Source organism: Neofelis nebulosa, chromosome 16 (genome assembly GCF_028018385.1).
Source record: "Neofelis nebulosa isolate mNeoNeb1 chromosome 16, mNeoNeb1.pri, whole genome shotgun sequence".
In the NCBI taxonomy this organism is placed as follows: Eukaryota; Metazoa; Chordata; class Mammalia; order Carnivora; family Felidae; genus Neofelis; species Neofelis nebulosa.
In genome coordinates, this window is record NC_080797.1 from 24,888,439 (window position 1) to 24,914,253 (window position 25,815).

The 25,815-nt window shown below is 45.2% G+C and overlaps 1 protein-coding gene across 3 annotated transcripts; it reads right to left on the minus strand.

Moving 5' to 3' along the window:
* Window positions 1-15: 15 nt before the first annotated feature.
* PRKAR1A (protein kinase cAMP-dependent type I regulatory subunit alpha) lies at window positions 16-19,882 on the minus strand. Of its 3 annotated transcripts, XM_058705745.1 has the most exons (12): window positions 19,749-19,867; window positions 19,338-19,472; window positions 15,836-16,015; window positions 10,199-10,369; window positions 9,314-9,405; window positions 9,051-9,112; window positions 4,914-4,960; window positions 4,096-4,254; window positions 2,989-3,049; window positions 1,753-1,874; window positions 702-783; window positions 16-377 (listed from the first exon to the last, which is right to left on the minus strand). In XM_058705745.1, exons 3-12 carry the CDS (start codon window positions 16,007-16,009, stop codon window positions 205-207), a joined length of 1,143 nt encoding a protein of 380 aa, XP_058561728.1. In that variant the 5' UTR covers window positions 16,010-16,015; window positions 19,338-19,472; window positions 19,749-19,867; the 3' UTR covers window positions 16-204. The 3 variants fall into 3 exon arrangements, with proteins under 3 accessions (XP_058561728.1, XP_058561729.1, XP_058561727.1); XM_058705746.1 differs by lacking the exon at window positions 19,338-19,472 and having other exon boundaries at window positions 19,749-19,882; XM_058705744.1 differs by lacking the exon at window positions 19,749-19,867 and having other exon boundaries at window positions 19,338-19,491.
* Window positions 19,883-25,815: the final 5,933 nt, after the last annotated feature.

Genomic DNA, 25,815 nt, shown 5'->3' on the forward strand with positions numbered 1-25,815 from the left:
CCACTGCACAGAGAGAAAAGAACTCTGTTTATTTAACTGCGTCGGGGCATCCGGTCAACGCTCCACGTGAAAAACGGTGCGAGAGAAGCGACTTTGAATACAAACAGACGAGAAGCCGCCGTGCTGCCAGGAGGGGGGAAAGCCGTCTGCGCGAGGGAGGCACGGACCGGGGACGGGACGACAGGGAGGCACGGGAGGCGGGTCTCAGACAGACAGCGACACAAAACTGTTGTACTGCTGGATGTTTCGCTTGAGGATATCTGAGCACGGGCCGAGGACGCGCTCAAATCTGGGTCGGTCCAGCTTCACGCACTTCAAAGGGCCGCGAGCGACCACCGTGGCAGCGCGAGGACGGTTCATCAGGAGCGCGATCTCACCTGCGAAGGGGGGACACGGGTCAGGGGAGGCGGGCGTCCCGGGAGCACCCCCGCGGGGGCGCTTAAGGGACACGAGGAGGCCGTGTCTACCGCTCTTCGAGCCCGGCACGGGCCCCACGACATCCGCACTTAAACACGACCGACAGGAGACCGTCGGCGACCGGACTACTGATGGGTAAAGGTCACAATCTCCCTCTCTCGGAGAGCCAAAAAGACTACAGTGAAAAAGTAATATTCGGGAGAAAGACAGAACGAAGAGAGACCTCTCAGCGTTATCTCCCTGAGAGGGGACTCGAACTACGTACTTGAAGGACAGCCACGTACCGAAATAGTCAGAAGGCCCCAATCTTCCCACTTCGACAAACTCTTCGTTTTCTGACCGACGTTGTAGCACAGCAGCTGAGCCCTGTAATAAAACCACCAAATGGCAAAACAGATACTTTCAAATCCAGGGTGCCCCTCTGCAGATGCAAGCGGGGCTACTTTGTCCTAGAAAAATTAAAAAAAGATGCGGCAGCGATTTCAAATCCTCCCGTTCGCGTAAAAGATGACTCAAGAGAGTCACGACGTGAGCTCCAGTCCCCTTCTGCCCCACGGCCCTGCCGGAGCCCCTTCTCACACCCAGGAGCCAAAGGGCTGAGACTCGGGTTGGCAAACCGCAGCCGGGGGGGCCCAACCCGAGCTCGCCGCCTGTTTTTATAAACGAAACGTCACAGGAACACACCAACGCATTTACACGCCGTCTCTGGCCGCTTCTGCGCTGCACTCTTGCGCTAAGAAAGTCGAAGTGCGAGCGCTGAGTCTTTGCGACAGAAACCCCACGGCTCACAAAGCCTCAGTCACTTACCAACTGGCCTTCCAAAGAAAACAGTTGCTCGACTCCTGGCTTTTAGCAATTAGCATCTACTGAGCCACATTCCTACAAAATCTGCTCTTTAGGCTCTGGTTGGCGGGCAGGAGTATCTGCTATGCATTTCCATGAATTGTGAAGATAGAAAACATAGTAGCTTTCAGCCTTTACACGCTTGCCTTTAACCCTTATTTGCCAAATGGTCCAGACACGCGATTTTGACAAGGACAGTACAGACCCGTAATAGTTTGTTACGCTAAATGGGTAAGTTTCACTTGGCTTGCGTGATAAAAGATCGAGGAGCTCAGAATCTGGCCATTACTTCCTGAACAGCCCTTCCAGAACGGACTCCAACTCATTTAAAATACGGTGGCCTGGCACAACACCATTTCTAAGTGAGAGATAATTTTTAAATAAAATCTATCAGGTATTACTAAAAAGTGAAGCTGGAAATCAGAATGAGCCCCTTTTCTCTCTTATGGTGTACTGCTTTTTCCCCCCAATATCAAACACAGGCTCCGTTACCTCTAAAATAATGAAGAACTCGTCCCCTGGTTCACCCTGCACCACAATCTTCTGCCCATCCTCAAACTGAACAGGTTCCAACGCATCAGCGACTGTGAGACGTTCCCACTTGTCCAGAGATTCTGAAAGGCGAGAATCGAAAGAATTTCTCTACGCTAGTTGTCACTGCTAAAAATGTCAAAACTATCAAAACGATGAGTCACATCGCCATGCCCATTTAATATTCTAGTAGTGTTGCAGGTTCAACATGGCGCCTCTCTTCAATCACCTCAAGTCTCACCAAGATCCTCCTCCTACTTACAGATAACTCTTAGATCCTTACTTCAGTGGTCCGGTGGCCAGGTTAACTTATCAACTGCACCCAATGGTAAAGGAATAAAAAATGTAATCATTAAGTCTTCCTGAAGAACACCGTCCATGCGAATCAAGACCCAAAAGTCATAGAGAGTGTCACCATCCGTACTATCCCAGGGGTTCACAGAAATAACTTACCTATTTAAACCCGAAGTTGAATTTATTTATGAAACCCATGAGGAGAACCGGACAACAGTTCCCCAAAGCCAAACGGAAACCCAAGTCATTAAGTAGATGTAACCCACTCAGAGAAAGGACAAACGAGGGGGGAGAAGTCAACTCGCTCTAACAAAATGGCAGAAGACTATTCCCTAAGAATCACCACCCCCCCCCCGCCCCCGGCAGAGCAGGTTGTAACAACATCTGTGAGGCCGTGAAACAAAATACAACTATGTCCAGTTAACCTGCTTTACTCAATTTCAACAAACTTCCAGCACTTCTTCAGAGAAAATCAGAAAATGACACCTAATTTTTCTACAGAGAAAAGGCATTCGTGGAAACGCTCGACTCTCCTGAACCAGTCAACTCACCGACGGAGCAACAGAGACAGAAATCAGAGGGGGAATGACTGCCAATGTCCATCAGCAAAGAAGGACACTTTTAGCCTTTCTGTCTCTCCCAGAGGAATGAGTAGCACATAATTGCAGGAAGTTTTTCCCACGTCCACCACTAGTAAAGAGGTGTATCATAGATTAGTAGATTAAATACACTGTAAAATTACTTCTAACTTGGTCAAACTTCAACTTTGTGTTTGTCATTACTGTTAGCAAAAAAAAAAAAAAAGAAAAAAGTGAGTTGATAACCAGGGCAGTTTTTATGACATAAGCATGTATCACTAACACTTCAATTTAACAATTCTCCGTGCAATCTTCCAAAACTCACCTAAAATAGATACTTTACTAAGAAACTCCTCATACATCTTCCGCTTTCTCAGCGTGCTTCCCTATAAATGGAAAAAAAAAAAAAAGTGATCTTAAAAATATGTAATTATCACATAACGCTGCGGAATAAATATTAAATGTTAAGTAAACATTAAAAAAGAAAAAAAGTCAAAGCTTGCTGATGCTTCTTGATGCTTCGTGTTGAAGACGGCAAAGCCGCTGGTTCAGCTTAATAAGCAGCTGAGTAACTCGCCCTTAAAAGTCGGACCAGGCATCTGGCCAAAGAAGGTGCCTAGGACAAGCAATTAATGAAAGGCCAGACGCACCATCAATTCTCCAAAAAAGCTACCAAGTTACGTGAGTGACTAGAGCTGAACGTATCTGCAGCCCAGGGTTCTTGCCCACGACCCCAGCCTTCCACAGAACGAAGGAAAGAAAACGGCTACCGCTTGCAGACCTTCTACCGCAAACAGTCCCCCAGCCCCTGACTTAACCAAGCTGTCTTATCTGTGAGGTCTGGTAAACGCCAAGCATCTGGAGGAAGGAGAGGGGGGAGCACAGTCCTCTGGAACGTCCTTACAGGCGCGTAGATGTCTATCTCCACACACACATCCCCCAAATACAGCAAGTGTTCGAAGTACATCCAACTGCAGACTGTCAAATAGCCAGACAGGCACGGCACAAATTTAAGGAAACCATTCAAGAGGACGAATGCCAGCAGCTGGCACTTAACATCTGAAACTACTCTATAAACCTGTCACAAGGTTCTACATGAGCAGAACGTTCCAATGGTTTTATCATTTTGTTTCTTCCCCCGGTCTTACGAGGGGACGTCTGCACTACCGACAACCCCCCTGCCGTTTAGGGAAGCGGGTTACTTGCAAACAGCCGTAAGGCACTTCGTGCTCTCAGAAGCAGCACCTGGCAAGCTACCTGACGTGCAAATGGGGACGTTCCCAAACGTGGGCCGACCACTAGAGACGCACCACATGTGTCTCCCGTGTTATTTGCAGCCAGACATTTGTTCTAAAAGACCTGGCGATACGACTCAAACGCCCGTGACACAGACTGAATTCTACGTCGCACTCCAAGAGCCGTGCCGGCTCACCATGAGGATTCTTCTGTAGCTGTCCCGGTCGATACCCCACAGTTTCACATTCGTCTTCGCTTTGACAGTGGCGGCTCTAGGCGTTCCATAGATCAAAGCGAGTTCCCCAAAGCTGCCTCCTTCCCCAACGCTGGTTGCCCATTCGTTGTTGACATAGACCTAAAAGGCAAATGACAAAGGACCGGTTGTTTCCTACACACACAAACACACTGGGATTAAACACCTTCCAAGGAGCCAGAATACTGAACTTGGTTTCTAAACCGGAATACATGATGTTTGTAGCACACAGCAGCGCAAACCCGAGTGTCTGTGATTCACGGGCTTAATTACCCGACATGAGAACGTTCCCCACGGGGAGAATCAGGGCAGAGGTAAACGAAGCGTCAACCGCGTGCACATTTCGAGAGCGCCGTGCCTCCTGCAGACGGCACTGAACTAATGATCCTGCGACAGCCGTGCTGTTATTATGCCCATTTCCCTTGTAAACAAGGTTCACAGGATCAAGAGAGCTGTACCTAGTCTCAGCGCCAACTCCCAGGTCTGACAGACAGTCTCCCTCACATCTACCTTACCACACAGTACGCACACGCGCCTTAACCGGGGACTCCAGCAAGAGATTTAAACTGAATGTCTAGCGAACGAAATTGCCTTTCGATAGGTTAAAAAGTTTCTCTGTGTCATTTAAAATACCTGGCAAAAGATGTTGCTGGAATTTGACATACGAGGCTTTTAACAGCCCTTCAGAAACTCTTACAAGTAATCAGTATCGACACATTCACCTTTACGACTATCAACATATTTCTATTATTAAATCTTACATCCATCTCTCCTTGATCAATCACATAGAAGTTATCCCCTTCATCACCTAAAACAGAGTACAAAAAGTTAGGTGTATAATGCAAATTGAGGAAACATACATCAGAACTATCAAATTAATGTAAAAATAAATTTATTTTACAGAGGTGCCATCAAAGAAAGCGTGTTGTAAATTAACACAACCTTTCAGGAAGAAAAGTCCAACGATATATTTTTAAAGCCATAAAATTGATCAATTTTTTAGTCATCTCATGGTAAAGAACAGCTCTGAAAAATAACTTAAAACGAAACAAAAGCTGTATGTGTACAAAGACAGCACCCGCTACATGATCATGACAATAAAACAAACAGAGTAAGTAACAAAATACCAGACTATCACTACACTGGAAAACTCATGGATTATGAAGACCCACGAAAATATCAAGAGTAAATAAAAGAAAACAGGGGAGGGGGATACCCATAAGGTTAGATCCATGTTAATACACAAGGCAAAAAAGCTAAGAATCAGAAGCCCGAGAACCTTATAAACAGATGTGCTATGTGATTCAGAATGCAACTGCTTTGCCGCTTCCTACTTTATTTTACTCTGTAAGTGGTTAATAATATAAAGGATATACGAAATATACATGGCTCTAAAATCTCACACAACATTCAAAATTAAAATGCAATATCCTCCAAAAGTTACTATAAACAAAACTGAATCAGATACTAGAGAAAACAGTAGTCCTTTAGGGAAAGTGTGCCTTTTAGTTCAAAGGATTTTTTTTTTTAACGTTTATTTATTTTTGAGACAGAGAGAGACAGAGCATGAACGGGGGAGGGTCAGAGAGAGAGAGGGAGACACAGAATCTGAAACAGGCTCCAGGCTCTGAGCTGTCAGCACAGAGCCCGACGCGGGGCTTGAACTCACGAACCGCGAGATCATGACCTGAGCCGAAGTCGGATGCTTAACCGACTGAGCCACCCAGGCGCCCCAAAGTTCAAAGGATTTTAATTTAAAAAAAAAAAAGATCAGTTGAGTGGATCATGTGATTTTTAGCATTTGTCTTGTTGATGTGGTGGTGTAGGACACTGATTGATTTACAAATATCGAACCATTCTTGCATCCCCAGAATAAAGCCTGCCTGACTGTGATGAATGATCCTTTCAATGTCTTGCTGAATGTGAATATTTTGTTGAGGATTTTTGCATCTGTGTTCTCAGTGATATTGGCCTATAGTTTTCTTTTCCTGTGGTATCTGTCTGGTTTTGGCATCAGGGTAATGCTGGCCTTGGAGCCATGTATCTGGAAGCTTGCTTTCCTCCTCTCTTTTTTTGAATAGTTAGAGGAGAATAGGTATTAACTTTACAAGGAACATACTTCAACACAACAAAAGGCCATATGCAAAAAACAAACAGCTAACATCAGAATCAAAGGTGAAAAACTGAGAGCTTTTCCCTCTCTGTTCAGGAACAAGACAAGGATGTCCACTCTCACCACTTTTATTTAACACAGAACTGAAGTCCTAGCCACGGCAATCAGCACAAAAAAGAAATGAGGCATCCATATTGGCAAGAAGTTTCAACTATCACTATCGGCAAACAACACAAACAACACTATACATAGAAAATCCTAAAGACTCCAACCAAAAACTACGAGAAGCAATTCATGAATTCAGTCAAGTGGCAGGATACAAAATTAATAGTCAGAAATCAACAGCATTTTTATACACTAGTAACAAACTAGCAGGAAGAGAAATCTAAAAAGTAACACCATTTACAAGTGCACCAAAAAGGAATAAACTACCGAGGAATAAACCAAAGAGGTAAAAGATCTGTACTCTAAAAACCGTAAATCACAAATGACAGACATGAAAGATGACAAAGACAAACAGAAAGCTATTCCATGGTCACAGGACTAAAAGAGTTAATGTTGTTAAAATGTCCATATTACCTAAAGCAATCTACAGACTCAGTATGACCCCTATCAAAATATCAACAGCATTTTTCACAAAACTAGAAGAAATAATACTAAAAATTTGTATGGCAGCACAGAAGACCCCAAATAACCAAAGCAATCCTAAGAAAAACAAAGCTGGAGGTATCACAATACCAGATAGACTTCAAGATATACTACAAAGTTCAGTAAACAAAACAGTATGGTACTAACACAAAATGAGACACACAGATCAAGGAAACAGAACAGAGCCTAGAAATAAACACACAAGTATATGCTCACTTAATCTACGACAAAGGAAACAAGAATACACAATGGGGAAAAGACAATTTCTTCAACAAATGGTGCTGGGGAAACTGGACACTACGTGCAAAAGAATGAAACTGGTCCACTTTCTAACATAATACACAAAAATAAACTCAAAATGGATTAAGGATCTAAATATGAGACCTGAAACCATAAAAATCCTGTAAGAGAAAACAGTATTTCTCTCCCGTCAGCCACAGCAACACTTTTCTAGAGATGTCTCCGTAGGCAAGGGACTACATCAAAATCAAAAGCTTTCGCAGGGGCCCCTGGGTGACTCAATCGGTTAGGCATCTGACTCTCTCGATCTTGGCTCAGGTCATGATCCCAGGGTCCTGACACTGAGCTCCCCATCAGGCTCTGTGCTATTAGCGCAGACCCTGCTTGGGCTTTTCTCTCTCTCAAAATAAATAAATTTACTTAAAAAAAAAAAAAAAAAGTTTTTGCACAGCAAAACTTTTAAAATGTGTATTTATTAGTATTATTTAATATTATAATTATATATAATATATAATAACATATTAATATTTTGCACAGAAAATTTTTAGTATTTATTTTTGAGAGACAGACAGAGACAGAGAGTACAAGTGGGGGAGGGGTAGAGAGAGGGAGACACAGAATCCAAAGCAGGCTGCAGGCTCCAGGCTCCGAGCTGTCAGCACAGAGCCCAACGCGGGGCTTGAACTCATGACCCGCCAGATCATGACCTGAGCCAAAGTCGGACGCCTAACTGATTGAGCCACCCAGGCACCCGTGTGTGAGTTTTTAATATAAATGCGGGGACATAAAGCATTAATGCAAGTCAAAATGTCTCAGTGAACACGTTTCAGCAGTTTAACTATGTAACAATAATAAATAAACCTGTTACATTTTTCTGGACAATGCCAACCTTTGGATTTTCTTAAAACAAGTATATTGATGACAACTAAATAGTGTTTGCAGCATTCTTATCAGACAGTAGATGTGATCCACTCACTATGCTTTTCTAACTGAGTTGTCCTACACACAAGTACATGTTTTTAACGTTGTTGATCTTCTGTGCTGTCCACGTTAAGTCTGCTATTAGAATACGTTAAACCATTTTAAAAAATGAAAAATAGAAATACCAGTGATCCAATAATTCCACTACTGGGTATTTACCCGAAAAAAATGAACACACAAATTTGAAAAGATCTATGCAGCCCTATGTTTACCGCAGCACTGTTTACAATAGCCAAGATATAGAAGTACCCTAAATGTCCATCCACAGGTAAATGAATAAGGAAAATAATGGAACATTACACAGCCATAAAAAAAAAAAAAAAAAAAAATCAGAAGACTGTGCCATTTGCAACAACATGGATGGACCTAGAGGGCATTATTCTAAGTAAAATAAGTCAGATTGAGAAAGACAAATATCCTATGACTCCACTCATAAATAGAATCTTAAAGAAAAAGCACACACACCCACAAATGAACAGACACCTGGAAAGCAGAATCAGACCTATAAATACAGATTACAAACCGAAGGCTGCCAGGGGGTGGGGGGAAGGGCAAAATGGGCAAAGGGAAGTGGGACAGGCTTCCGGTCACAGAATCAGTGAGTCACGGAGAAGAAAGGCACAGCCTAGGGGATTCAGTCAGTGACACCGTCATAGTCCTATAAAGGGACCGGTGGTACTACAGCCGTGGTGAACACAGCTTAATGTACAAACCTGTCAAATCAGTAAATGGTACACCTGAAAACAATATAACATTGTGTGTCAACGATACTCAAAAAAAAAAAGAAAGAAAGAAATTGGAAAATCCCGCAGTAGGACAGAAGGAAAATGGCAGGCCGAAAAGAAGAAAACGAACTCCAATTAACAAAATCCTGCAGGCCCACAGCACTGCAGGCCGCGGAAGCGGCAGCCCTTACCTTGCTGAATCACGGTCTCTCCGGCAATAAAGGAAACCGGAAACATGGCATCGAAAATATCGCTGCAAGACACACAAGGCCTCAAGTCACATCTCATGTGCATCTTCTATGGATTCCAAACACCACCCTTTGACTTAAAGCTCCCAGATCTTCAGCCTGGACCGTCATCGGGGGAAAGATTATCAAAACTTGCCGCGGTGAGCAGACTAGTTTGGGACCACGGGTGTTCTGAAAAAACAGTATAACCAAGAACCCGAACCTACCTTCTCTCATTGTCATCAAGATGTGAAAAGAGCACATTCTTTTCAATGGCTTTGGCTAAAGCAGCCATTGTCTTATAATCTTTTGGTATAACCTGGAAAAGAACAGAAGAGCCAATGACAATTCCATAAACCAAAACCAGATCATGTCTGAACGTGCCTTTCAATTAAACGTCAAGATACGCTATGGTATTTACACAAGACTGCTTTGAGTTAACTATTTAACACAACACGCTTGTACTATCTGTGATCTACAAAGTACTCAATAAATATTGACTGACTAATCCCCTTTCCTACAACCAAGCCTATATTGAAGGCTCATAGTTGGTTTCCAGTCAACGACTAAAGTCACAAACCATAACACCTTGCAAGGTCATTATTTTGAGGCAAAACTAAGCAGTTTATGACAATTAGTCATTTTTTAAACCGTGACCACGTACTATGAGCTTCACAAGCCTCTCGTCAGGACAACTCTCTTCCCCCTTCAGGCCAATAGCAGAACTCAAAATGGCAGGCTGGCTCCAAGGAAGAGCCAAAAGGAGGAAGGAAGCTTCCAGGATAAAAGGTTCACGACATGAGTTACGGGATGTCAAAAAGAAACCATGATTCAAGAGAAAAAACACTGCCCGCTTCTTCTACTGCAAAGCAACCGGAAAAGAAAATCCCCCAAATACAACCGTTCGCTGTTTTACAATCATTATTAGTTATTTCCTCTAATGGCATGTTAGTACAGTAACCTGTTCCCCGGGACCCAAGAACCGTACAGGACGAAGTACAACCCATCCTGTGTTTTACTATTCTTAATGGTGCAGGCATCACCACAGGCGGCTAGCGGACGACCACGTGGGTCCCGAAAACATTGCCCCATCGTGCGGACAGCAGAACTACCTTTCTAACGTACGACGCAGCGTCTTCCTCCGTGTAGACTTCAGCACTGATGGCACCTCGTCGCCTCCGGCCCTTAACCACTGGGTTGGGTGGGGGAGGAGAGATCTCATCCTCCCTCGAATCTGCACGGGCGCTCGCCTTCTGCAGATTCTGAATCTGTTTTGCCTCCTCCTGAAAAAAATTACACGTTTATAAAATGAGATCCTTCAGCATGTCAATTTGGTCTTCTCGTATCCTCTCTAGTGTGACCCAATCTCAATCACTGAAAATCTCTTCCTCTATTACCAATGTGAAAGTGAAGGGGGGAAAGGCCATTCCAAATGCAAAAAAAAATGGAGTCGAGTTTGAAAAGAAATACTCTGAAAGGGCTATACTGTTTCCTCAGATGATAGTAGACACCATGTTTAATAATAAACGAAAGCCATTAGTACAAGGACACATAACATGCAAATAAAAAATTAGATACTGGTTATGGTAATACATTGACAACAATGCCTTCTAATGCACACAACAGCAATAAACTGCAAAACAAAATCCTGGGGAATTAGGTTTCCGTATGCTGCTACGGATAGCATGAAGACTCCCCACCACACACATACCCCAAAAGAATTGTTACCTAGAAATAACCACTCAGGCACAGCAAAGTGATAAAACAATGTCTAGGTTACTGGGTTATGTCCTTAATTCAGTTAAGTATTCTCTGGATCTGCCATGTCAAGTCGATGCTAGGAAAAGACAATACCAAAACCAACAGGAAAGGGTCCTAAGCCTATGGAATTCATATTCTGGCTGGAGTCTCAGATATAAACAAATTATGAAATGATGCGATGGTAACCAAGAATTTAAGTAAGATCAGATCTAATAATATTTCTCCCAAAGGAGCTATAAGCATTCTTTATTATCTCTATTATTTATATTCTTTAATACCTTTATTATATTATTTATTATTCATTACACCGAAATTAAAACCAAAAGTTCACTTGTTTTTAATCTCATTACATCAATTCATACAAAAACTGAGATAAACTCTTTAATATTCTTACTTTTCAGATCCAGGGCCTTAAAAAGAAATGCCTCTTAACTGTGCAGTAAAGAAAGTTATTATACTTGATATAAAATAAAAATGAAAAAAAAAAAACAAAAAACCCAAGAACGTATTCTCTACTATTGCTCTCATTCACTTGACTCATTCATTCTCCATTATTTTTCTAAACCATTTTTCAAATTCTAAATGAACTTATTCGCATTTACTGATAATTTCAAAAAGATTTTTGATAAAAGAAATTAATGAGATGCCTACTTTTTCTCTGCATGGTATTTAGCCCTGCTTCTACAAATAAAAGAGCTTATATATGCCACAACAAAGACTAGGGTGATAACCATCAAGGTATTAACAATGTTAATTTCTATTAGGAGAATCATGCCTGATTTTTATTCTTTTCTGGAGAGAAGGTTTGGCTTTATTTTTCTCATTTCTCTGGATTTTCTAATTTTCAAACTTAAAGAAAACACAGTAAGAAAAACATACAATGAAAACAATCTTACTATGCTTTATACTAAATTACAAATGCATTTACTTCTTGACCAACTAATCCAGAAATTCTACTTCTAAGAATTTATTCCAACATATACATATATGTGATAAAACATATATACTAAGTAACTCATTGTATCATTTGTAATAGTTTGTAATAGCCTAACAGTGGAAACAACCAAATGGTCCTCAATGGTTAAATAAATTATAGTTTTTCCATACAATGGAATGCCATGCACCTGCTGGAAAACAGGAAGTTTTTTTATATATGAATTTGTAGGTAAATGCCCATATATTATCTATAGAAAACTGGCTGCACTCAAGAAGACAATGGAATGGGACTTTTTACTACATATTTATATAGTATTATGGAACAATGTACAATTTTACTCAGATAAAATATCTTCTATACTATGTTAGATTATATATTTATATAGGAAACAGATGTCATGCATTTCATTATATTTTATTATGTCACACCCTTTTGTACTTGCAAAATTTTGAACCATGTGCAAACATGTAACCATTTTCTTTAAAACTACATTTTTTAGAGGGGCGCCTGGGCGGTCAGTCGGTTGAGCAGCTGACTTCAGCTCAGGTCACGATCTCACAGTCTGTGAGTTCAAGCCTGGAGTAGGGCTCTGTGCTGACAGCCCAGGGCCTGGAGCCTACTTTGGATTCTGTGTCTCCCTCTCTCCTGCTCCTCCCCTGCTTGTGCTCTCTCTCTGTCTCTCAAAACTAAATAAGAGTTTTAAAAAAAAATTTTTTTAAACACATTTTTCAGAAAACCCACTTCATTTTCCTTCTGGTAATTCCAATAACCAGTAAGTTTTTCCACCTCATACTAACAAAGAACTATAAAACTCGTGTCTCCTCAAATTTAGCTGAAGGCCATAAATTAAAACACAAATTCTACCTCCAAAAATCTGTCATTGGCATTTCACAAAAATTTCACGAAAAATGACACAAACGGCATCTCATTTGGAACGACATCTAAATGAATTTTTAAGATAATTTTTAAGGACCAAAAGCATTTTGATTTTTAACATTGTTTCATGGATCCTCTTTAAACAGCAATCAGATATAACCTCATCCTGGTGACTCACAGCCATTACTGAGATCGAATCCTAGTACATATTAGGATACATTTTTATATCCTTTTCCTTGCTGTCGTCATTCTGCCGCCAGCCTCTCCCCTCTTCGGTTTTCCCACTTATTAAAACAAAAGCCAAAAGGAGCCAAAAAACACATCAAAAAACCCTCCTAATCTACTTCATGGCTGCCGGCATTCGTCCTCGAGTTTAAGTTCTCAGTGTCCTCACCACTTACTTAACAGGCTTCCAACAATTACTCGTTCTCTCTCCCCCCTCGCCGTTCCACTCTTCCCCACAGGGGAGACAAACTTCCAAGCAAATGGACGTGGGGTGTGGCCTTGGAATGTAAGTGGACGCACCATACTGCGCCCACTTTGATGGTCTGCCCTGCTTGGGCTTCTGGTGGTTCTCGCCTTGAGCAACAGCATGCTCTATACCGTGGCTGCTCCTCGCACTCAGCTCCAGAACGAGAAACATGTGGAGTCAGGAAGACAGGAGGGGCTGAGCCCAGAAGAGCTGCCCAGGACAGTGAAAGAAGGTCTTCTGGGGGCGGCTGGGTGGCGCAGTCGGTTAAGCGTCCGACTTCAGCCAGGTCACGATCTCGCGGTCCGTGAGTTCGAGCCCCGCGTCGGGCTCTGGGCCGATGGCTCGGAGCCTGGAGCCTGTTTCCGATTCTGTGTCTCCCTCTCTCTCTGACCCTCCCCCGTTCATGCTCTGTCTCTCTCTGTCCCAAAAATAAATAAAAAACGTTGAAAAAAAAATTAAAAAAAAAAAAAAAAAGAAGGTCTTCTGTAGTCAGCCACTGCAATCGGGGGCTTTATGTGGAGTAAGCCACTGAGATCGGGGTGGGGGAGGAGGGGGTCGTATGCCGCCCCAGTACAAGTTAACTGCCACACCACATGTACACAGCCACATCACTCCGCTTCTTAGTTTTACCCGCTACCTCTTAACATGGTGATAGTCACCTACCTCTCACATCTGAAATGAGGAGTATGTATGTGTGCAAAGTGCTTCACACAGAACCTGGCACACAGGAGACACTCAGTGGTCCCGGCAATTAAAATTCCTCTGACCTATCAGACAGGCAAGGTTCTAATAAATACATGCACAAGTGCAGACTTCAATTTCAGATGACAGTCTGAAGTAAAACGCAGAAGCTTTCCAATGGACCAATTGTGAGTCTGGGGCACACTTCTCGTTGAGTGGCTCAAGGTCCAGAAACACGACCCCTGGCTAACACAGGAAAGGAGGTGACAAGAACGTGACTGTGTATTTCCAGACATACTAAACCCAACACCTAACGTACAGAACAACGACCTGTGGAAAAGTTGAAAATCTAGTTCCTTAAAAGCCCAGGTATCTACACTGGACCCTGGCTAAAGGAATGTGCGCATGTGAAATAAAGACCCTTGAGTTACAGGAAGGAGTGTGTCAGCCAGGACTCTTGTTAAGAGGTAAAGAGGCTAATACACATTAAATCTAAAAATCCCATCTGCAAAACACTCCGTTAAGGACGCTTTCTCGCCTCCCCTGTCGGTAAGGCTTCGGCAGCGCGAGGGTAAGGCCAGGCGCTGCAGTGACCACACGCTCCATGTTCCCTATAAAAAGACACACCCTTAATGTCCCACCCACTTCATTCCCTCATCTGATGGTTTCTATTGATGTCTGAAGCGAAGAGGGATCACCTTACAGTGACCCATTTCAGAACCAGATCTCCAGGAACGCACTTTATTTCAAAACAGGGAACGCCCACGGCAGCCTGGCTCTACAGTATTTCACGAACGATTTGGAAATTGCTTACAACGAGCAAACGAGACTTTCTAATACAATTCTAAAACAGCGAGGCCACATTCCTGGGAACCGGTTACTTGTTCTTTTGTTGTTAATTCTCTTAATCATGGTATTAAACACCAATTTTAACAAACCCCTTTTCAACAAAACAGTAGTAGAAAATGTCTGATCACCGAGCTACCCAAACACTTTTAAAATCTTAGTATACACAGATTCTTTACTAATATGGTACGCCACTTGAAAGATTTTCCAAACAAATGGGATATATTACAAATATTTCTATTACACAATTAAATGATTAATCACCACATACCTAAGAAATGTCTCCCAAGTGGTTCATAATCATTTCAAACCACATCAAAGCTCCAGTATGTATAAAAAACCCTGTAAACTTATCTCAATTTACAGAAACAAATCAAACTACGGAAAGCATTTAACGTTCCAGACTTTCTCATTCATCATTTCTTGAGGGAAGTGAACTGAAGCACTGTCCTTGATTACCATTCGGCTTAGAAAAGCACTTAGCATATCCTTAGGTCACAGTGACACACGCAATGAGGACGAACGATAAACAATAAAAACTGAATTGCTCTTTTTCAAGAGGAAACAAGTCCTGACCAAAACCGTAAGTAAAGGAAAATTCCGACACCGGTCACGTCACCCTTCGCTCACGTCACCCTTCGCGTCTCTGCTCTACAGTCCGACTCATCTGAGATACAGTCCACAGTGAAACGGACGCCTCTACTTCAGATCCCCCGCTTTGTCAGAAGCTAGACTCAAATGCTTCATTACATTAGTTTTAAAAGGTGAAACAAGGTCTACGAAGCTCACTCGTTTTGTGGAAGGAAACGGAAGCATTAGCTGCTTTCAAGCACTGTAGAACTTCTCGTGTCCTACAACCGCTACCTCTGATCAACCGTATCTAGTTATTTTAATCAGGTTTATGGGTCAATTAAAACGGTTACAAGGGACTACTGTTTAGAAGCCCTCCGTTACCCAGCTAAACTCGCCATGCAGGTTTGTTTTGAGGCATTCTACCGATCACGAAGTTAAAAATTACTAGAAATGCCTTAACTGCACTTCTTTTTGTGAAACTCTAGTTTGGATTTCTTGTTTGGTCCAAATTCCTTTTCTTCCAAGTGGTACAAATTGGGGACGTTCGACGGCGTTACGTGTAACAGTCGCCGGGCTCGTCGGGTCTCCCGCGTGTATTTTTACCTTCTCCAGCCTCTCGAAGTATTCTCTGAGGAATGCCATGGGTCGCTCGGGCCGGGCAGTGCACAACTGCACGATGGAATCCTTGAGCAGCGCCTGGATGTTGTGCTTCTGGACGTAGAGCTCGCACTCGCGGAGGCTGCGCTCCTCATCACTGGCGGTGCTGCCGGAGGCCATGGCTGTCTGCGGGCGAAAACACACACACACAGGCTTGGGCCAACGATTGCTAAAGAGCACATGCCGATCTGGCCTTTGACTGAAATTCATCAGGCAACTGAATCACAAGGGCTTTTTTTTTCCGGAGATTTTCTTTTTTTAAACAGGGAGGTGGGGGTTCGCGAAGAAAATATGTAAAGAAATAAATAGCATTCTTCCAAAGAAGTGTTTCATTTAGTTCCTGGCGCGGGATCTGGGTTCTGCAGGCAGCAACAGCAAGAGGCAAGAACCCGCGCTCCTGGGAGGAAGGACCAGCCACTATCCCCCGCGGAGGAGGGCCACTGAGGAGTCAGGACCCTAAGGGAATTTCATTCAGTTCTCCCCCTGCAAAGAAATCACGATGATGTGGGAAGTGTGTAAATGGCAAACAGGACAGAGAATTACAAGTGCACACAAGTCCGCTCTAAGTGAAAGCAAGGAAGCACAATGAAGAACTTCCGACATTCCCTGTACCTGACTCCTATCCTGGGCGAGTGTCCTAATGTCGCTCAACAAACCCCTGGAGCAAAGGATCGGATTAGCCAACCACTAGCATAATCAAAATTTCTAAAAACACAAAATGATCTCCAGACGAATTTTAAAAGCAACCTTTTATTCCAGATTCTTTTATAAAATCCCGGCCCTAAGTGATAACAAACACACTGGTAAAAGAAAACAGCCTTAACAGAAAAAAACAAAAGCAAAAACAAACCAAAGAACCTTCCCAAATAAATCATATAAGATTTGGGCAGGTAAATGTCAAAACATTTTCTTTGACTGGGCAGAAAAATGCTAAAACAGGTTAAATTTTAAATGTACGTGAAAGGGGCGCCTGGGTGGCTCAGTCGGTTGGGCGTCCGACTTCAGCTCAGGTCATGATCTCACGGTGCGTGAGTTCGAGCCCGGCGTCGGGCTCTGTGCTGACGGCTCAGAGCCTGGAGCCTGCTTCAGATTCTGTGTCTCCCTCTCTCTCTGCCCCTCCCCTGCTCATGCTCTGTCTCTGTCTCAAAAATAAATAAAAACATTTTAAAAAGTGTACATGAAGATATCAATAAACTGCATTTAATGAATTTTAGAGGATTCAAACTACCTGGATGTAAAGTAAAATAAGTAGAAATATAACAGCAGCTAACTTTACCCCGGAATTTAAAGCTTACCAATTTAACAACACAGTCATAAGTTATTTTTCTTCCAACTCCTAATTATTAAACCATTAAGATTAGAAAATAAAATTGACGTCCTCTCCCCCTCCCAGATGAATTCAATACACATCAGTCTTTTCCAAATATAATGCACACGAAACCAGAGAGGAAACTCTAAATTTAAAAGAAAAAAAGAAACCCCAGATTAAGAGCCAAAGTGTTACACTGTTATTCATTTTGTTTTGACAAATAAAGGTCAATAACAAGCAGACTAATTTTTTTTTAACGTTTATTCATTTTTGAGAGATAGAGACAGAGCATGAGCAGGGGAGGGGCAGAGAGAGAGGGAGACACAGAATCCAAAGCAGGCTCCAGGCTCTGAGCTGTCAACACAGAGCCCGATGCGGGGCTCGAACCCAGACTGTGAGATCCTGACCTGAGCCGAAGTCGGACTCTCAACCGCTCAACCGACTGAGCCACCCAGGCGCCCCACAAGCAGACTAGTTAACAGACCATGAGAAAGTCTGTAGCTCCCTGACAAGCACATAAATTAAAAGCCACAGAAAAAGAACCACGCTACTTCAGAAATACACAATAAAAAAAAAAAAAAAGGTTCTTTAATTTTGGATTTATACCAGCCACTTTTCCAGGTCAGACCGTCATAAGAACTGATAATCCACTTCAGTGAATTTTCTACATTTCAAATAATGCCAAAGGCCACCAAGAACAATGATAAATCAGATCTTTTATGCTCCAAAATATTCCGACATGTTTCAGGAATATCAATCCATGTATTCAACTGATCAGAGAAACCATTCAAAGATCACGACTCTGGCTGGTAGAAATGAGAGAACTGGGTCTAACAAGTGAAATTGACCTTTTGTTTGAAACAAAGTCTTAAAAAGAACACACTGGCTGGTCTTCCTGAGGGAGCAAATTAACAAAAATGCCCCAAGATTAATGCGGTCACCATGTGAACCCCTTAATCCAAACTTGACTGTCTTAGTATTTTTAATCGGATATACTCTGTATTCCTTCTTAAAACTAAGAGCCCAACAATTTAGCTTCTCCCCTCCCCCCGCAAAATTATTTAACTCCTTTTAAACTTTCACTGCATTGTACCTGCTCATAAGAAAACTCAGTTTTCTTTTGTCAATTCAATTGTGATAAAATTCAGTTTCAAAAGGATTACGTGAGAGGGCATATTTAACACACTTTTGGGAAACTTGCTGATTCAGACCGCAGACCCTCGGACCAGCCAGAAACACTTCCTTTGGGTCATCTTGAGAAAGTGTTCTTTCTTTCCTCTGCTAGAAAGGCCAGTCGCTTGACAATCTCTCAAAGTAGCTGTTTGGCATTACACCTGCACTGCGCTGCAGGGGTTAATAGGGACCATGTACTTATTTTCGAGAGGAAGGACAGGAGAGTGCCCTTCACTTCACTCATGCCACAATCATGGCCACAGAATGAAGAAGGGAGGCCTATCCTTCCTTCATCCTACTCTAGTCGGAAGGCCACGACGGTGGCGAAAAGACGGAGGAAAGACGGGGACGAAGATCAGAAAAGGGGAGGTGAAAGGGGACAAAATGAAATTCAGGAGCCAAGCTAAAATCACGGAGCAGGGGGGAGGAGGGGAGCACCCGGAAGGCTTTCCCAGGGAAAGAAAGCCACTGCTGGAGAGGACAAGGAGGCCCTAGAAAGAAAAACGAGAACGGCCGAGTCTCAAGATCAGCCAGCAATGCTAGGGGGAACGATGGCGGATTCCAGTAAAATCGAACTGATGTCCTTCAGGAAATGGGGGAGGGCGAGCGAGGAGGCCGCGGCGCGCGGGTGCGGAGGCGGCAGGGGCGCGATGGCCGCGGAGGGCCGGGGGCCCCAGCGCCGCCGAGCGCGGGGAACGCGCGCGGGCGGGGCGGCCGGTGAGCCCCGCACCGGAGCAGTCCCGGCGACCCGGGGGCCTCGGAGCCGCAGACTCGGGGCCGGGGGCGCGGCCCGGGGCGTGAGGCCTACGGGGAGGCGCCCGCTGGGGCCGGGGAGGGGCAGGGGGTGCGGCCATCCCCCTGCAGGTCGCTCCCCGTGACGCCATCTTGGATCGGTCCAGCGCCCCCAAAGGGGCGGCGGGGCCGCGAAGCTCGGCGCGTCGGGGCCCCCTGGCCGACCCCACTCACCTGGGGACGGGCGGCGGCGGACGCGGGACAGCGGGTGCGAGGCTGCGGCTGGCTGAGCTGTCCGGGCGCTTCCCTCCCAGCCCCGCTCTACTCTGCGGTAGCGGCTCCGCGGCGGCTCCACCGGAAACGACCCGGCTGCAACCAATCAGCGCCCGACTGCTGACGTCAATGCGCCTCGCTCTGGCCAGAGCCGTCGCCTTGGCAACCTTAAAGGCGCTGCGGCCCGGGTTCCTCTTTAGCCCCTCTTAGAAGGACCCTGGCCCCTCCACGCCCTAGAATCGTTCTTCCGCTCTCCTTTCTAATCTAACCTCGTCCCCCACTCGCAGCCCTTTCCTCCCACCCGCCTCTTATCCTTTCCCCACTCTCTCCAGCCCGACGCTCCCCTCCTTCCGTTCACCTGCCCCCCCTTACCTGTTCCTGTCTGGATACCACAGGTCCCCTTTATTCTTCCTTCTGCTCTCCGCTCGTCGACGGCGCGGCTTGGGGGAGCTCCCCTCTCTGCTCGGCCCCTCGCCTCCACTCCTCACTCCGCCCCACTCTCACTCCCGCCTCCCTCGCCGCCTCTGCCTTTTCTCCCTCCCTCAGTCCCCACCCCCAACCCGGGCGGACCCACGTGGGGCGTCTCGGATGACAGGTGGGCGACTCCGCCCCGCAGCCCCTTGCTGGGGGAGGACGCGGGGCCGGGGTGGGGAGATTCCTGCCGTTTCCAGGCCCCGGAGGAGGCGGCGGCCGCGGCGGATCCGCGGCTGCGGCGGATGCCCAGGATGAGCACGCCCGGCCGCGCATCCTGTGCCTGGCCTGCACCGCGCGGGCCTCCGGGCACGGGCCCGCCATCCGGTCCAGGAAATCCGAGCCCTGCCGAGCGTCCGCTTGGCTGATCGGGCCGCTCTCCCCTCTGGGGGTGCTGTCGTCAGTGGAGGCCAAGCCGGTCTGTGGGCCCGAGACACTGAAAAGGACTTCTCAGGGTGCATCTAGACCCTGAAACGCACACCCCCCCTCCCCTCCATCATGACGCCTGACCCGGCATGGGGAGAAGTTACAAAGGGTGCAGACAGGCGCAAACGCTCTGTGACCACACGAGAAATCTCAACTGCCTGCAAAACCACCCATCAAGGATGATTCGGATTCGAGGGGGAGACAAGGCGGCTCCTTTACTGCTTCGGCCATTTTTTTTTCCCCATCAGAGCGTCTGTCGGTAGAAGGAAGAAAGGGGGAGCGGGAGACATATACGGCTTACATTACATTTCTGTTGGACAGCACTGTCCCAGGAGGCCATCTGCTCCCCTAAATCGGCCAGGTTATGATAAGGGTCCTGCTCGTCAAGATATTTCTGTTATTTAGTTACGGTTACTTTTGCTTTTGGAAAACCAGAGGCAGCACAGGCACCATCAGAAGGGCAGATTAGGCCCACAGGAAGGAAAAATAGAAGGAAAGTTTCTCCTCCCACCCACTCCCTGGCTTGTTGACCGCCAGGGATGGGTGAAATGGGGGATTAAAGACAGAGCTTGAGTCGTATAGGATTTCACCCCTGTCGGTACAAAGAAGGGCTAATACACTGAACCCGAAGCTGGCAAGCAGAAGAGGGAATTCGATAGCATCAAGCAGGCCCAGTCATGTTATGAGAAGAAAACACGGCAGTCAGATAAATCTGAGTTTGGTTTCAGGCTCTGCCATCTCCGGTAATTGACTTAATCTCCATGAGCCTCGGTTTCCTAGATCATAAAAGGATAAGCAGGGCTGTGTTAAAATGAACTAACAAAGCTAATAATGGCACACATGTTCCTGGCACGAAGAGCTTCACGCACAATAATTAACTTAACCCTCATAGTAACCCAGTGGTGTAGGTCTGGTTGCCAGTGTTACCAAAGGAAAAGGAGGCAAAGCGTCCAGTGATGTGCCCAAGACCACACAGCTAGTGTGGCCCACACCCAGGCAGCAATTGAAAACCACTCACTCTCCTTTGCAGAATGTATACAAACAAAGTGCCCAGCACAACGTGGGATACAGTGAGTTAAGTGCCAGTTGACTTCGTACCTCTTCCTCTTCCTGAAGAGCCACCCAAACTACAAGGTTAAGACTGGGTTATAGGGGCACCTGGGTGGCTCAGTGGGTTGGATGTCCGACTTTGGCTCCGGTCACGATCTCACATTCGGTGGGTTCGAGCCCCGTATCGGGCTCTGTGCTGACAGCTCAGAGCCTGGAGCCTGCTTCGGATTCTGTGTCTCCCTCTCTCTTTGCCACCCGCGCCCGCCCCCCCCCCGCACCGCTCATACTCTGTCTCTCTCTCAAAAATAAACATTTTTTTTAAAAACTGAAAAAAAGACTGAGTTGTACTGTGTCCCACCATTACTGTTACCTTCCTAACACAGTCAAGACACTTAGAACAGGGAGCCGAGCAAGCCAGTGCCATGGAGCTCAGCGCTTTGAGTGACAACAGCTTCTCTGCTCAGGGCCGGGTGTGTGTGTCCCCATTCAGCTACATTCAGGCGCCAGTCCAGCCATGGACCATTTCCTGTGTCAGTGGTGCTCAACTTTGTTCTAGCTGCCAAATCCTCATATGCTGGGGCTTTAAAAGACAAAAAGGGAAGCGGGCAGTGGAGAGTTGAGCCCGGGGAGAGGTCACTGAGACAGCTGTTCTGAAAAACCAAACAGCATCCGCGGGTTCCAAATGGTGCAAATGCTCTTTCAGTGCCTCCGCGCCGCTGTGAGAGTAACAACTTGTAAATTGCATTTCGGAAGTGACACTTGTTCCGCTGTAGTTTCTGTGTGGCTGTCCCTTCTCCAGAGGCCTTCTGCCCTTGATTCCAAGGTCTGCCAGCCTTGCCTTTGGCCCGTGTCCCTGAAAAACTCAAAATCAGTTTCTAGGGCAGTGAAGGTATAGGTGAATTTTTCTCTTTTTTTATTTTTATTTTTGTTTTTAATTTTTCTTCATCTTTCTTTATTTTTGAGAGAGAGAGAGAGACATTGTGCGAGCAGAGGAGGAACAGAGAGAGAGGGAGACACAGAATCCGAAGCAGGCTCCAGGCTCCGAGCCGTCAGCACAGAGCCCGACGTGGGGCTCGAACTCACGGACCGCGGGATCATGACCTGAGCCTAAGTCAGCCGCTTAACCAACTGAGCAACCCAGGTGCCCCTTTGTTTTTTTATTTTAGTGAGAGACAGAGAGAGAGCACACATGAGGGGAGAGGGGCAGAGGAAGAGAATCTTAAGCAGGCTCCACACTCAATGCAGAGCCCGATGCAGGGCTCAATCCCACAACCCTGGGGTCATGACCCGAACTGCCATCAAGAATTAGATGCTCAACCAACTGAGCCACCCAGGCACCTAGAATTTTTCTCTTAAAAAAAAATCCCTTAATTGCTATTACAATGTTTCTGAAATGATAGCAAACAATTTAAAAGCAAAATAAATAACAGTGGGCAGGGGCGCCTGGGTGGCTCAGTTGGTTAAGCGTCTGACTTTGGCTCAGGTCATGATCTCATGATTCGTGAGTTTGAGCCCCAGGTTGGGCTCTGTGCTGGCAGCTCGGAGCTTGGGGCCTGCTTTAGATTCTGTGTCTCCCTCTCTCTCTGCCCCTCCCCACTGCTCACGCTCTGTCTCTCTCTCTCTCAAAAATAAATAAAACATTAAAAAAAATAACAGTAGTGCATTTACTAAGCAGAAGTAGGATAAAGAGAGCCCATACATGAAAGGAAGAAATATTTTGGTGGCCCATTTCTTCCTGTTTCTTATGCTTACATAAGCATAAGTGTGTGTGTGTCCCCATTCAGTTTCCCTTGGCTAAGGATGGATCCACATAGTCCAGATTTCCAAGAACTTTTCAGACTATCACCACCCATTTGTAGGGCACAAGAGTGCTGAGTATTTATGCTTCCTGTGGAACCCAAGGTTGTGATTTCAAACATAACCCAAATCCACCAAGCATTCAAATGCTAAAACCCTTCCTACTTTTCTCACCAGCAAATGCTTATCTAAACCGAGAAGGGGTGTTTATCTTGAGCGTTAATTGAAAATATTAACCACAAAACCAGAAATCCTGGGTCTAATCCTCAAGAGCTTTCCAAGTGAAAACTTCTTCATCAAAAACATGTCTTCATCCAAAAGAGTATATTTCAACCCACAACGTTCGACAGGAGAGATGGAGAATTGTCTCAGGTATAGAGAGAGATTTATGTTAAGGATTTGGCCCAGGTAATTGTGGGGGACTGGCAAATCCAATGTGTCCAGGGTATGCCAGCAGGATAGAAACCTAGGGAAAGGTTGATGTTTCAGCCTTGAGTGGGAAGGCAGCCTGGAGGCTGAACTCCTTCCTCAGGGACCTCAATCTTTTCATGTAATGCCTTCAACTGAAGGTATTATAGAAGGTAATCTGATTTCCTCAAAGTCTGCTGATTTAAAGGTTAATCACATCTAAAAATGACCTCCTCCACAGAATCCAGACTTGCATGTGACCAAAAGCTGGGTACTGGGGACTAACCAAGTTAACATGCAAAATTAATCATCATAAGCATGAATCAAATCAAGAGCAGATATCTGTATGAATCTTTTCTAAATATTCCTCCTCTGGACATCGATCTCCTATGCCTATGCTATTTTTTTTTTAACTAATGCTAACTTTATATCAATAGGTCATGGACATGAGGCTTTAAAAAAATAGCAGTGATGGGGCACCTGGGTGGCTCAGTAGGTTGAGCGCCCAACTTCGGCTCAGGTCATGATCTCACAGCTCGTGAGTTCGAGCCCCGCGTCGGGCTCTGTGCTGACAGCTCAGAGCCTGCAGCCTGCTCAGATTCTGTGTCTCCCTCTCTCTGCCCCTAACCCACTTGCATTCTGTCTCTGTCTCTCTCAAAAATAAACATTAAAAAAAATTTTTTTTTAAATAGCAGTGATGGGGCACTTCATGGCTCAGTCAGTTGAACGTCCAATTCCTGGTTTCGGCTCAGGTCATGATCTCATGGCTCAAGAGATCGAGCCCACTATGGCCTCTGTGCGGACAGTGCAGCCCCTGCTTGGGATTCTCTCTCTCCCTCTTTCTCTGCCTCTCTCTCACTTTCTCTCTCAAAATAAATAAAGAAACTTAAAAACAAAAACAATACTGCAGTAGGCCTGTCACTCACAAAGACCTTTTGACTGTGTTAAGAAAAATCAGGAAACTTCTTTGACTCTGTCCAACTAACAAAGTCAACAAATCTTGTTAATGTATCCCTACTGGTATTTTACTGACCATGTATCTATACCTCTTCCAGGAAATCTTTTTTTTCTTAAGCTTACTTATTTATTTTGAGAGAGAGAGAGAGAGAGAGGGAGGAAGAGACAGAATCTCAAGCAGGCTCCTTGCTGTCAGCACAGACCCCGATGCAGGGCTTGAACCTACAAACTGTGAGATCAAGACCTGAGCCAAAATCAAGAGTTGGACATTCAACTAACTGAGCCACCTAGGCTCCCTATGGAAATCCTAATTTTTCTAATTAAAAAAAAAAATTGTTTTTGGTCATGGCCCCTTTTGAGAAGCTTATGAAGACAATGGACTTTCTGCCCAGAAAATATGCCTAAACAGGCACGCAGATGACATTTACCATCTGATTTCACAGATTCTGAAGCCCAGACATGCATGATTGCCAAGTTCAGAATTCTTTAAAAATGTTCCCTGGGCATCCACAGAGCAGGCACTGGGCGGCAGGGATGCAGAGAAGAATGAGCCACAGCCCCACCCTCCAAAACTCAGTCTCAGAGGATCAGTAAGAACATGACGCTCTACATAGAAAGGCTGAACTGTGGGAAAGAGGGGGTGAGGAGTACCAAAGGGACCCCTAATTTAGGCTTGCGAGGTCCGAAAAGGCTGCCTCCCAAAGAGGTGCTGGGACACATGGAATTCTGCCTGAGTCCTGCCTGGTGTTTCTGGCAGAGGGAAATGACGGGCAATAGAGAGTGTGGATTGTTAGAGAAAATACTTTTCCGGATTGCTGATGGACAAGATGGGAGGTAGCAGGGTGAGGCTGGGGATTAAAGAACAGGTGGTGTCCTGATGCAGAAGGGCGTAAACCAGGGGTCGGCACGTTCTTTCCTGGTTAGGGTGCGACAGTAACTGTTTTAGGCTTTTCCGGGTCCTCTGGTCACCACGGTAACTTCTCACCGTGGCCCTTGTAGCACAAAGACAGCCATAGATAGATAACATGCAAATGAATGGTGTGAATGTGTTCCAATGAAACTTGAGACACGCTGAAATTGATTTAATTTTTAAATCCACGGTCTTCATTTATTTATTTGTTTTTCGCAGTTTTAGGTCCACACAAAAATTGAGCAGAAAATCCAGAGAATTCCCAGACACCGCCTCACCCCCACCCACCGGACGGTTTCCCCTATTCACATTTTGCATTAATGTGGGACGTGGGCTACAACCGATGAGTCACTGTTGATGCCCTGTTGTTACTGCAGGCCATGGTTTACATCAAGATTCACTCTTGGTGTTGTATATTCT